This window comes from Mandrillus leucophaeus, unplaced genomic scaffold (assembly GCF_000951045.1).
Source record: "Mandrillus leucophaeus isolate KB7577 unplaced genomic scaffold, Mleu.le_1.0 Scaffold119, whole genome shotgun sequence".
In the NCBI taxonomy this organism is placed as follows: Eukaryota; Metazoa; Chordata; class Mammalia; order Primates; family Cercopithecidae; genus Mandrillus; species Mandrillus leucophaeus.
The window spans coordinates 1,620,337-1,632,697 of NW_012100209.1; the positions used below are offsets into that span (position 1 = coordinate 1,620,337).

Consider the following 12,361-nt stretch of genomic DNA (forward strand, 5'->3'; position numbering starts at 1 on the left):
GAGTTCAGTATTTATATACATTTAACAAATCTTACTCCTCTCTAATTCACACAGTGTTTTGAAGGGCAGGGGACAGGACTTCTCTGGAGCTCCCAGGGCAAATGCAAGACTCTTAAGGGCCAGGGTACATTTATTAGCATGATCTCCATATCATACCTAACATATTAAAATACATCCCATATCCAGTAATCTTTTTATTTGCTATTTAAAAATAATTTTGAAAATTATTTTTTAAAACTTTGCTTTATTTATTATTATTTGCATGTAGGTAATTTAGTTACTGTTATCTCCCAGCAATCAAATGCATTCTTGAGAATTTCTGCCAAGTGAGAAAAAGTAACATAATTTATTTATAAATGTGTGAAATGTGTATTAATAGTAACAATAAAGTTAACATGACACATGCTGATGTCTAAGCATTTATTAAATTTGATTTTGCATTTTTTAATTTTGATATGTTTTTCCTCATTTCTTTCTTTCTTTCCTCTTTTTAAAAGAGTTTTCAGACCTTTTCAAAAGGTCTCAGACTCTAAGTATCATGTTCTCTAATGGATAAGATTGTACAGCCAATGTTAATCAGCTTCTCAGGTAGGTAACGTTACCTTATACAACTCATAAGCCTAGGTATTAAGTTGGACTATATAAAATTGATGTTTTTTTCTTGTAAAATAAGATCAAATAGAGGCAATTTCACATAATTTAAGCTAATAGTTTATAGTCACTCTATTGTGTTGCTGAACACTGTATATATTAATCCTTTCATCTAACTGGATTTTTGTATTAATCATCTCCTCTTTATCTCCCTTCCCCACTACCCTTCCAGCCGTTGGTAAACTAGTAGTTTTTGGTTACAAATATAACACATTTTCCCCCTTGGATACATAGATTTAAATGGTAGAGTTAAGCCTAGTAAAAGCAACTGCTGTGCAGGTGGCTGGTGTTCAGTATTTGCTGAATGAATGCATGCACACCTAAGCAAATAACCAAACCAAACATAACAATGTAAATAAGAGTTAAATTGCATGGTACAGACGTGTGGTCATGGACTTGGCAGAATATGTTAACCGTACAAAGCAATTTGACAATTACTTTGAAGTTTTTAAACCAACATTCTGTTTTAATTTAATTTTGTTTTTTTTAGAAGAGATTGGCATTGTCTGTGGGAGAAAGCAGTTCTGGCATATTTCACTGTTGACTCCTCATTGGGGAATAAAAAATGGAAACATCATAGGAGTTTAAGAAAGAAAAATTAAAAAATAATTATAGACCTAAGAGAGGAGACTTCAGAAGTTGGTAGGATTTTCATGAAGCATGTTGCTATTTATTTGGCAGCTAAGATTATCTTCAGGGATAGGATCTGGAGGTCCTAGTGTTCTTTTCTTCCACTGGAGCTCAGAGAAGCCAACAGTTCTATTTTTCACGGGGGAAGTCTAGAGCTGGCAATCCTAGAGAAAACAAACGAGTATCAAATCTTAATCATCAATAGGATTTTACTTTGGGTCCATCAACCCATCCACTTTTTCACCTTCTTATCCTGTTTCACCGCATTGTGCCATACTGTCTAGGTGCTGGGAATAGAATGTGGTTTAAGGGATAAGGCACATTCTTATACTAGAAAGGGCTATTTATCTTGTATACAGAGAGTCAATGTGATTAGTGCTGGAAAAACAGAGGGAAAGTTCTCAGGGAGCATAGATAGAGAACTGATTCCTGGAGAAATTGGAAAAGGTTTCATCAAAGATATGCAAATTGGCCTGGGTTCAGAGTAGAGGTTTTTAACCCTGGCTAAAGATTAGAATAACCAGTAGATTTTTTTTAAAATTCAGAAAACAAAAAACCCATGCCCAGGTAGGATCTGCCATAGCTACTTTTGTTTAATTGGCTTAGGATAAACATCCGTTTTATTTTGTTTCTTTTTTTTTGTCCTTTAAGGAAGTGAACCAGATGAATCCAATGACCAACCTGGTTGAGAACCATTGGTCTAGAAGTAGAAACACACACAAGGAATAAGCGAGAAGGAGGTTCAGTTAGTTGAGGGAGAGAAAGTTGGAAGAATTCCAGGCTAAGTAAATGGTATAGAAAAAGAAAGATGATGTATTACGGTTTTCAATCTCATCATGGGAGTAGGCTAGTATAAATTGGAAACTAGAACATTCTATGTCAAAATGGATGCTTGGAAGATCTACCTTAAGGAAAAATTCAGCAAGAAAATGTCTAATGTCTCAGCGAGAAGCTGGTGGGCCATCCTGGGTCAGGTTTGAAACATCAACCAAACAATGCCTAGTGATCTAAGATAATTTTATATATTGGGGAAGGGACCTTGATATTCATTATCTATGAAATACAACATATGGGACCTGAACCAAGAAATTTACATAAAAATCTAGTGTAAGACTGATGAAAATGATGGAACCTCCTAAGAAACAAACTAACCCTAGGAATACATTCATTATCCGGGGAAGATAGGGTTTCCACAGGAAATAATTCCCATCAAAAACTAAACCTGTAATAAAAAATCACTAAGTACTGAAGAATGAATAATGTGCCATGAGAATGAATTGGTAGATTTAGCAGAGAATTGCACTGCAGAAACTATATATACTGGAACAATTTGAAAGAATTCCATGAAGATATATTTAACACGTTGAAAGACATAAAGGTAGGAAAATAATCCAGTAAACTAGACAAGAGAAAAAACAAGACAAAAGAAAATTGAAAAATAACCAAATCAAAATTTTAGAAAAATAATTTTAAAATAATCTCAATAGGTCAGCAAATGGATAGACTATACATAGTTGAATAAAAGAATTGGAAAATTAGAAGATAGAACTAAAGAAATCACAGAGAAATCAGCAGAATATTCTACATAAAGAGAAATAGGTAGAAAATAGAAGTTCCAAGTACCAAGTAGTATAAATTTTTGGAGAGTAAGAATGTTTCTTTGCAATGCAAATACTAGATTGAGACTTTAGACAAATGAGAGACAGAGTTAGCATACATTTATAAGTCAATTATTCTAAAATTTAAAAAAAATTCTAACTTACATATTTTGTCACCACATCGAGTTTCTAAGCCATTTGCTAAGAAGTGTAAACAATTCTTAAAATATTAAAAATTTGTATTGCAAGAGATGAAAGTATAGTTGAATGATAAATGAGGCTGTGAATCTTTGCTTTAGGAAGCTACATAATTGTTTTGGAATTTTGTTGCAGAAAATTGTATTTGTTCAAACAATGATTGCCATAGAAAGTTAATCTCACTAGCTAATCTTGTGATATTAACACTTGGACTAAGATCTCACTTATCTATTAGGAGTCTGAATAATTTTACCTGAATGAAAGACTAAGCATAAACTCTTAGTATTAGAAACATGGCTAAAGTCATGTTTACTTGTAAGAAGTAAAATAGTTTAATTGAATCCTATTTGTCTATTATTGTTTTTATTGCATTTGCTTTTGAGGTCTTAGTTATAAATTATTTGTGTAGACCAATGTCCAGAAGAGTTTTTCCTAGATTTTCCTCTAGGATTTTTATAGTTTCAGATCTTACATGTAAGTCTTTAATCTATCTCAAGTTAATTTTTGTATACGGTAAGAGAATAGAGATGATTTCTCAAAAAATTAAAAATAGGACTACCACTCAACTCAACAGTCCCACTACTGGGTATCTACCCAGAGGAAAACAAATCTTTATATGAAAAAGACACCTGCACACATATGTTTACTGCCGCAAATAGCAAAGTCATGGAATCAACTTTCATGTCCATCAATGGATGATTGGATAGAGAAAATGTGGTACATATGCACCACAGAATATTATTCATCCATAAAAGAGAATGAAATCATGTCTTTTGGAGCAACATGGATGGAGTGGGAGGTCATTACCCTAAGTGAAATAACCCAGAAATAGAAAATCAAATACCACATGTTCTGGCTTATAAGTGGGAGCTAAATAATGGGTATGTATGGACATAAAGAAGGAAATAATAGACAGTGGGGACTCCAAAAATGGCGAGGATGGGAGGGGGATGAGGGTTGAAAAATTACCTATTGGGTACAATGTCCACTATTTGGGTGATAGGTACACCAGAGGCCCAAAGCTTACCGTTATGCAATATATCCTTGTAACAAACCTTCACATGTACCCTTTAAATTCATAATACAAATATTTTTTAAACGTAAAATAATATGTTTCCTTAGAATTAACTTTAAAATACAATACAGAATCTCAGTTTTTAAAAACAGCAATACAGTTAAAAGTGCAAAATAAAAATCTAGTGAATATCATTTATATAAAATTTAAAAACATACAAAACAATATCACATATTTTTCATTGGTACATATTTAGTACAAGCACAAAAATATGAACTGGAAAGATACATACAAACTTAGTGAAAATGATTGTATCTGAGCAGTAGAAGAGAGAAAAGGCAATGGAATTTTTTTGGGGGGGCAGGGATGTGGTACAAAGTAATTAATTGGACGCATTATTGTTGCTTCCTAAAAAAGGTTTTGAAGTATATATGTCTATGTCTTTACACATAAACACATATATATGCACAGTATATAATATATACATTTATATAAAGTATATATGACATATATGTATTAACATTCATCAATTCTAGATAGTGAATACCTGGATGCTTGTTATATTTCTGTAAACCTTACATAAGAATATTTTTATAATTAAAGAGTAATACAATAATTATAATTTATTTATTGATAATTCTATTTTAATATATACAAGTAGAATATGTTAAATGACACACAAAGGCTGATTTACCCATTTTCACTATTCACTCAATCCTTATCCTCTGTTAATATAAATAATCTAGAGATTTAGTACAAATTAATTCAAGACCTAGTTTTCAAATTAAATAACCCCAAAGTACATATTTTTGTCTTTAATCACATCAAATAAATTGTCCTCACCTTCAGAAACTTTTTGTTTACTGATTTCACAGGCAATTCCCTCAAATTTGAATGGGCAGGTACACAAACACTTTCCATCCATTAGAATTGCTGTACCTCCATTTTGGCATGAGTGGCATTTTCTTACACTAAATTCATTGATATAGTCTTCAATGGCTCTTTCCAAGTTTTGTTTCTTTAGGTGTGCATTTTTCATTTTCACTGGAACCAGATTATATATAGGAGACAGCTGTAAGGAAGCAAAACATTTAATTTTAGGTCCTTTTTAACTGAGAGAGCTTGTAGAATACACTTTACTTAATTATTCATTCACTGATTCATTAATTCAACAAAGGCTTATTGAATGTATATTATTGTCAGATGTGATGTTAGCTTTTAAATAATCAAAACTAGTCAAGATGCCTGCTATCAAGGAGGTCATATTATGGAGTTAAGGACACTGATATTAATAAAATAATGATGCATAAATTTCAAATAGAAACTGTGATAGGTGCTACAAAAATACAGGTATTATGTGTGCTTTAAAAATGAACAACTGAGGGACTTAAACTTCTGGCTTGATACTTTATTGACATATTATTTTGTGAATTGTTTTTGCTGCCTTATTCCTTCTCTTCCAGAAGGTAACCAGATGCTTGCTATCTCTTGCCTAAGAGGAGGGTTGTGTGCAATGCCAATGCCAAGTCCAGAATGACCCTGAAGGCAGCCTTTTTCTTATTTCTTTCTTGTTTTTTTTTTCTCTCTAAAAGTCTAAATTCATTGAGAAATTTTTGCTGGGGAAAGAATATAGAAGAATGTCACCAAGGAAAGAGATTCATCCAGAATGGAAAGGGGATAGAAGTTAGTACATACCTCAAATAACAGGAAACCATAGCTAGATATATAGCAGCTATTTGGGGAGATAACAGGACCTGTGGGGTGCCTTAAAGAAGCTGCATATGAAGTATCAGGAATCCAGTCTTGTCAGTGATTTCTATTTGCAAGCCTGGCATGGAGGGCTTGGAAATATTTGACTTCTAGTGAACATGTGAGCCTGAACAATAAGGTTATTAAGGTGACTACGAGGAACTAAAGACTTATGTGAATTATATCTCCATTTCCCAGACAGAAGTGTCAGGATTCTTGTACCAATTTAGACAACAGGGAAAAAATTTCCTGAGCCCCATCCAACAAATAAACAAAAGGTGAATTTTCTAGCAACCTGGAGGGACAGGATCTTAAAATCAAATTAAATTAGATGTGAAGAAAATGAAGTAAAATTATTTATTTGGCACACTCAAATTCCTGCAGTAAGATATACAGTTGCTACACTGAAATCAAGGAAGTTTGGAAAGCTTTGTCAATAAATATTGAGCTGAGATTTGAAGGTGTCAAGGCAGACAGAAGACAATTCCAGGCATATAGTAAAGAATTTTGGAAGTTTTTAAAGAGGAGGAAGTTGGGAAGATGTTGTTCCAAAGACACAAAATTTTAGTTAGATAGAAGCAGTAAGTTCAGAAGATCTATTGCGCAGCGTGATGATCATAGAAAAAAGTTTAAAAGTTCTTATAATGGAGATAGTATAACATATATAGGGAAATTTATATGTTCACTAATTTAAGCAAATTCAATTGAGTAACTAGCAAGAGCTGTTTGAGTGAATAAACTGTTAGAAATAGAGGCACTTTGGTGGCAGAGCACTTTAAAACAAGAGACCACAAAACTTAAAAGAAATAAAAATCTAGAGATCCCAGAGCCAAAAAGAAAAAAAAACAAAAAACAAAACAAAACAACAACAACCCACAAATTCCTGCAAAAGAGTAACGATGGATTGATAGATTAAATAATGTGGACTCATCTTTCTCATCTTTTCCCTAAAGACAATGAGAAAAGCTAAACAAAATAAAACCAAACATTTTTTTTTTAAAAACTGCTAAAAGACCCTGGAGAACTAACAAGAAAATAAAAAATCACAGAGCTAAGATATGGGAGGAGGTGGAAATCCAAGAGTTGGGCCCAGTATTCCAGGGCTACCTCTTGCTGAGTTAGGAAATGTGTCAAGAGGTAGTAGAGGGACTAGGAGGTAGAGGAACACATTACTGGGCTGAGGAGAAAACATTGGAATTCAGGTCAACCAAGGTAGACATGCTATCCCTTGATTTGGGGATTAAGAGGGAAGTGGAAGTAAGATAGCTCTGGCAGAAACTGTAGCCCAGTTTGGATTAAAATAATCTTGGATCATTAGTGGGGATCCTAGAAGCTTTTCAAACATAAATATATATGTTTGGAAGAATATATGAATATACAAAATTATCCCAGGCATCAGGCTACTCCTATAACAATTTTAAGTACAGTATTTAGCCCACAGTAAAAATAGCTAGGCACACAAGGAAATAAGACAACACGAATGAGACCAATGGTAATAATGGAAAATAGAAACAGCTATGGTGGCTGCCAATGTTTGTGCTATCAGACTTTAAACAATTATCAGACTTTAAACCAACTGTTTGCATAAATAGGGAGATAAGAGACAAGACTGAAAATTTTAGCAAAGAACTGGAAGTTATTAAAAATAGATTTGAAAAAAAGAAACAAATATTAGAACACAAATTAATGAATTAGTTAAACAGCAAATGTGATAAAACTGAAGCAATTTAATGAATTGCAATATAGGTAAGAAGAAAATATTGACAATAAAGCATGAAGAGACAAAAAGATGGGATATACAGAAAGGGGGCAGGAAACATAAGTGATAGTGTGGGAAGGGAAAAGATCCATGTATTTTGAGTCCCAGAAGGAGAACAAAGGACAGAATAAATAAGAAGCAATATTTGAAAAGCTAATGACTGAGAATATTCCAGACCTGGTGAAAAACAACAATATATCTTATGAATAAAAACTAAGGTTAAAAATTATTTTGCACCTAGGTATTATCAGAGAAAAATTGCTTAAAAAAAAAAAGACAGCAGAGAAAATCTTAAAAACAGTTTAGTAAAAGGACTGAGTATTTTGAAAGTAGACTGAATTTGACTTTACTAGATACAATCAACAATATTATAAAGAGTCAAATGGAAATATAAAAAATAAAAAGCATGGTAAAAGAGATGAAAAATACCTTTGATGAATTTGTCAGTAGATTTGACACAGCAAAAGAAAGAATCAGTAAGTTTGATACAAGGTTGGTAGAAATTAGCCAAATTAAAGTACAAAGAGATGAAAGAGTTGAAGGGAGGGAACCCAGAAATAAGCATCCAAGAGTATGGGGCAATATGAAAGAGCCTAGCACATGCATTACTGGAATCCTCGAAAAAAGTGAAAAGGTTAGAAGAAGGGGTTGACAGGGGGAGAGATCGAGAATGTGATTGTGGCAGAGGAAATATTTGAAGACATAATGACCAAGAATTTTTCAAAAGTAATTAAATAATCAAATCATAGACTCCAGAAATTTAGGGAACTTCAAGCAGAATAAAAAATAAACATCCAAACACATCTCATTCACACTGTGGAAAACCAAAGATTAAAAGGAAATATTTAAGGCAACGACAATGAAAGGAAATGCTACAAGCAGAAGGTCAAAGATAAGAGTTACAGCATACTGCTTATCTAAAAACTATGCAAGCCAGAAGACAAAGGGGTAATAGCTTTAAGTACTGAAAGGCAAAAAGACAAAACAACCTACCAAACAAAAAAAACCAAACCCCACACAAACTGTAAACCTAGAATTTTATACCTAATGAAATGTCTTTGAAAAAAATATTTTTTTTTTCAGAGATGCAAAAGCCAAGAGAATTTGATAGTAGCAGATGTGCACTAAAAGAAATGCCAAAGGAAATTTTTCAGGCAGAAGAATTACCACAAAGAACTGAAATTTGGACCTACATAAAGTAATCATGAGCTCTGAGTATAACTAAAATGAAGGCAAAATATACCTTTCTAGTTTTAATTGTTCTAACAATACATTATCTACAGCAAATATTGTTGTATTGTAGTATGAGTTTATAGTGTATGTAAAAATTTTTAAAAGTATGTAAAATATACATACACTATAAACTCATTATACCATATGATAAAAATAGCATTAAAAATGGGAGGGAGGATTTGGAAATATAGTGTTGTATTTGTTTTACACTACACATAAGGAAGCATAATATCATTTGAAGGCAGACTATGATAAATTAAGGATGTACATTGTGAATCATATGTTAACAGAGTAAAACATATTTTTTAAAAGAGACATAAGTAATAAGCCAATACTGGAAATAAAATGGAATCATATAACATACTGAATAAAAAAGAATAGTCAGGACAAGAAAGGAACAATGTAATGAATAAACAAGATTTAACTGAAATGTTAAAGGGAGAGTGCTGGAGTTCAGGGGGAAGCAGAAAGGCATCTGTGGTGGTTGGAAGCCCAGGGGGTCTCACATGCCCAGATTGCTACAGAAAGCCATTCAACTGCAAAAATAAACAACTAGGAAGAAAAAAAGAAACAAAAGATATTCAAAATAACCAGAAAGCAATCAATAAAAAGACAGGGATAAGTGCTCACCTATCAATAATAACCTTGAAGGTAAATAAATTAAATACCCCATTTAGGAGATATAGATAGGATAAATGGACAAAAAGAAATAATAGCCAACTATGTGTTCCCTATAAGAAACTCACTTCACCTGTAGAGACATACATAGATGGAATGCGAAGGATGGAAAAAGATATTTCATGCAAAGGTAAACGAAAAGCAAGCAAGAGTAGCTAGGCTTATATCAGACAAAGCAGACTGCAAGTCAAAAACTGTAAAAAGGAGAAAAAGGATAATGTTATATAATAATAAAGGGATCAATTCAGCAAGAAAATATAACAATTTTAAATATATATGCACCCAACACTGGAGCACCCAGATACATAAAGGAAATATTAGATCTAAAGTGAAACAATAAAATAATATTTGGGTACTTCAAAATTTCACTGTCAGTGTTGGAGAGATTATCTAAACAGAAAAATCAACAAAGAACACAGGATTTAAGCTGCACCACAGACCAAATGAACTTAATAGTCATTTACAGAACATTTGCCCAAGAGCTGTGGAGGACACATTCTTTTTATCAGCACGTGGAACATTTTCCAAGATTAATCATATGTTAGAAAACATAAGAAGTCTCAAAAAAATTGTGTAAATTGAAATTATATTAAATACCTTCTCAGACCACATGGAATAAAACCAGAAGTCAATAATCAGGGAAACTTTGGAAACTGTACGAATACATGGAAATTAAACAACATGCTCCTGAATGACCATTATATCAATTAAGAGATTAAGAAGGAAATGTTTTAAATTTCTTGAAATAAGTGAAAATAGAAACAGAACATACCAAAACTGACGATACACAGAAAAGGCAGTAGTAAGAGGGAAGTTTACAGAAATCAACGTCTACTTCAAACATCTAGAAAGTTTTCAAATAAACACCTTAATGATACATTTCAAGGAGCTAGAAAAGCAAGAACAAACCAAGCCCCAAAGTAGTAGAAGGAAAGAGATAATAATGATCGGAGCAGAAATAAACAAAATTGAGACTGAAAACAAATACAAAGGATTAATGAAACAAAAGGTTGATTGAAAGTTTTTATTTTTAAAGAAAGACAGTGGACCTAGTCCAAGATGGCCAAATAAGAACAGCCCCAGCCTCCAGCTCCCAACATGAGCAACACAGAAGATGGGTGATTTCTCCATTTCCAACTGAGGTACCAGGTTCATCTCACTAGGGCATGTTGGACAGTGGGTGCAAGACAGCGGGTGCAGCACACCAAGTGAGAGCCAAAGCAGGGTGAGGCATCGCCTCACCCAGGAAGTGCAATGGGGAAGGGAATTCCCTTTCCTAGCCAAGGGTAACCGTGACACACAACACCTGGAAAACTGGGTCACTCCCACCCTAATACTGCGCTTTACCAAGGGTCATAACAAATGGCACACTAGATTATATCCCGTGCCTGGCTCAGAGGGTCCCACGCCCACGGAGCCTCCCTCATTGCTAGCACAGCAGTATGAGATCTAACTGCAAGGTGGCAGCAAGGCTGGGGGAGGGTTGCCCACCATTGTTGAGGCTTCAGTAGGTAAACAAAGTGGCAGGGAAGCTCAAACTGGTTGGAGCCCACTGCAGCTCAAGGAGGCCTGCCTGCCTTTGTAGCCTCCATCTCTGGGGACAGGACATAGCAAAACAAAAGGCAGTAGAAACCTCTGCAGACTTAAATGTCCCTGTCTGACAGCTTTGAAGAGAGTATTGGTTCTCCCAGCATGGAGTTTGAGATCTGAGAATGGACAAAATGCCTGCTCAACCAGGTCCCTGATCCCCAAGTAGCCTAACGAAGACATTCCCCACTAGGGGCAGACTGACAATGCACACCTCACATGGCTGGGTACACCCCTGAGACGAAGCTTCCAGAGGAACGATCAGATGGCAACATTTGCTGTTCAGCAATATTCACTCTTCTGCAGCATCCACTGCTGATACCCAGGCAAATGGGGTCTGGAGTGGACCACGAGCAAACTCCAACAGACCTGCAGCTGAGGGTCCTGACTGTTAGAAGAAAAACTAACAAACAGAAAGGTCATTCACACCAAAACCCCATCTGTATGTCACCATCTTCAAAGACCAAAGGTAGATAAAACCACAAAGATGGGGAAACAGCAGTGCAGAAAAGCTGAAAATTCTAAAAATCAGAGCACCTCTCACCCTCCAAAGGAACGCAGCTCCTAGCCAACAACAAAACAAAGCTGGATGGAGAATGACTTTGACGAGTTGAGAGAAGAAAGCTTCAGACAATCAAACTTCTCAGAGCTAAAGGAGGAAGTTCGAACCCATCGCAAAGAAGCTAAAAACCTTGAAAAAAGATTTGACAAATGGCTAACTAGAATAACCAATGTAGAGAAGTCCTTAAATGATCTGACAGAGCTGAAAACCATGACATGAGAACTACATGACAAATGCACAAGCTTCAGTAACTGACTCGATCAACTGGAAGAAAGCGTATCAGTGATTGAAGATCAAATGAATGAAATGAAGTGAGAAGAGTTTAGAGAAAAAAGAGCAAAAAGAAACGAACAAAGCCTCCAAGAAATATGGGACTATGTGAAAAGACCAAATCTACGTCTGATTGGTGTACGTGGGGAGAATGGAACCAAGCTGGAAAACACTGCAGGATATTATCCAGGAGAACTTCCCCAACCTAGCAAGGCAGGTCAACATTCAAATTCAGGAAATACAGAAAACACAACAAAGATACTCCTCGAGAAGAGCAACTCCAAGACACATAATTGTCAGATTCACCAAAGTTGAAATGAAGGAAAAAATGTTAAGGCCAGCCAGAGAGAAAGGTCGGGTTACCCACAAAGGGAAGCCCATCAGACTAACAGCAGATCTCTAGGCAGAAACTCTACAAGCCAGAAGAGAGT

The 12,361-nt window shown here is 34.7% G+C and overlaps 1 protein-coding gene across 1 annotated transcript in view; it reads right to left on the bottom strand.

The window, feature by feature from the left end:
* Positions 1-493: 493 nt before the first annotated feature.
* The window catches only part of C9 (complement component 9), a 79,998-nt gene continuing 68,130 nt past the window's right edge, over positions 494-12,361 (bottom strand). Inside the window, exons 10-11 of the mRNA XM_011966214.1 lie at positions 4,936-5,164; positions 494-1,445 (exon numbers count right to left, since the gene is read on the bottom strand). Of these exons, the coding sequence (XP_011821604.1) occupies positions 1,411-1,445; positions 4,936-5,164 (264 nt within the window). The 3' untranslated portion in view covers positions 494-1,410. The remainder of the gene's footprint in view (positions 1,446-4,935; positions 5,165-12,361) is intronic.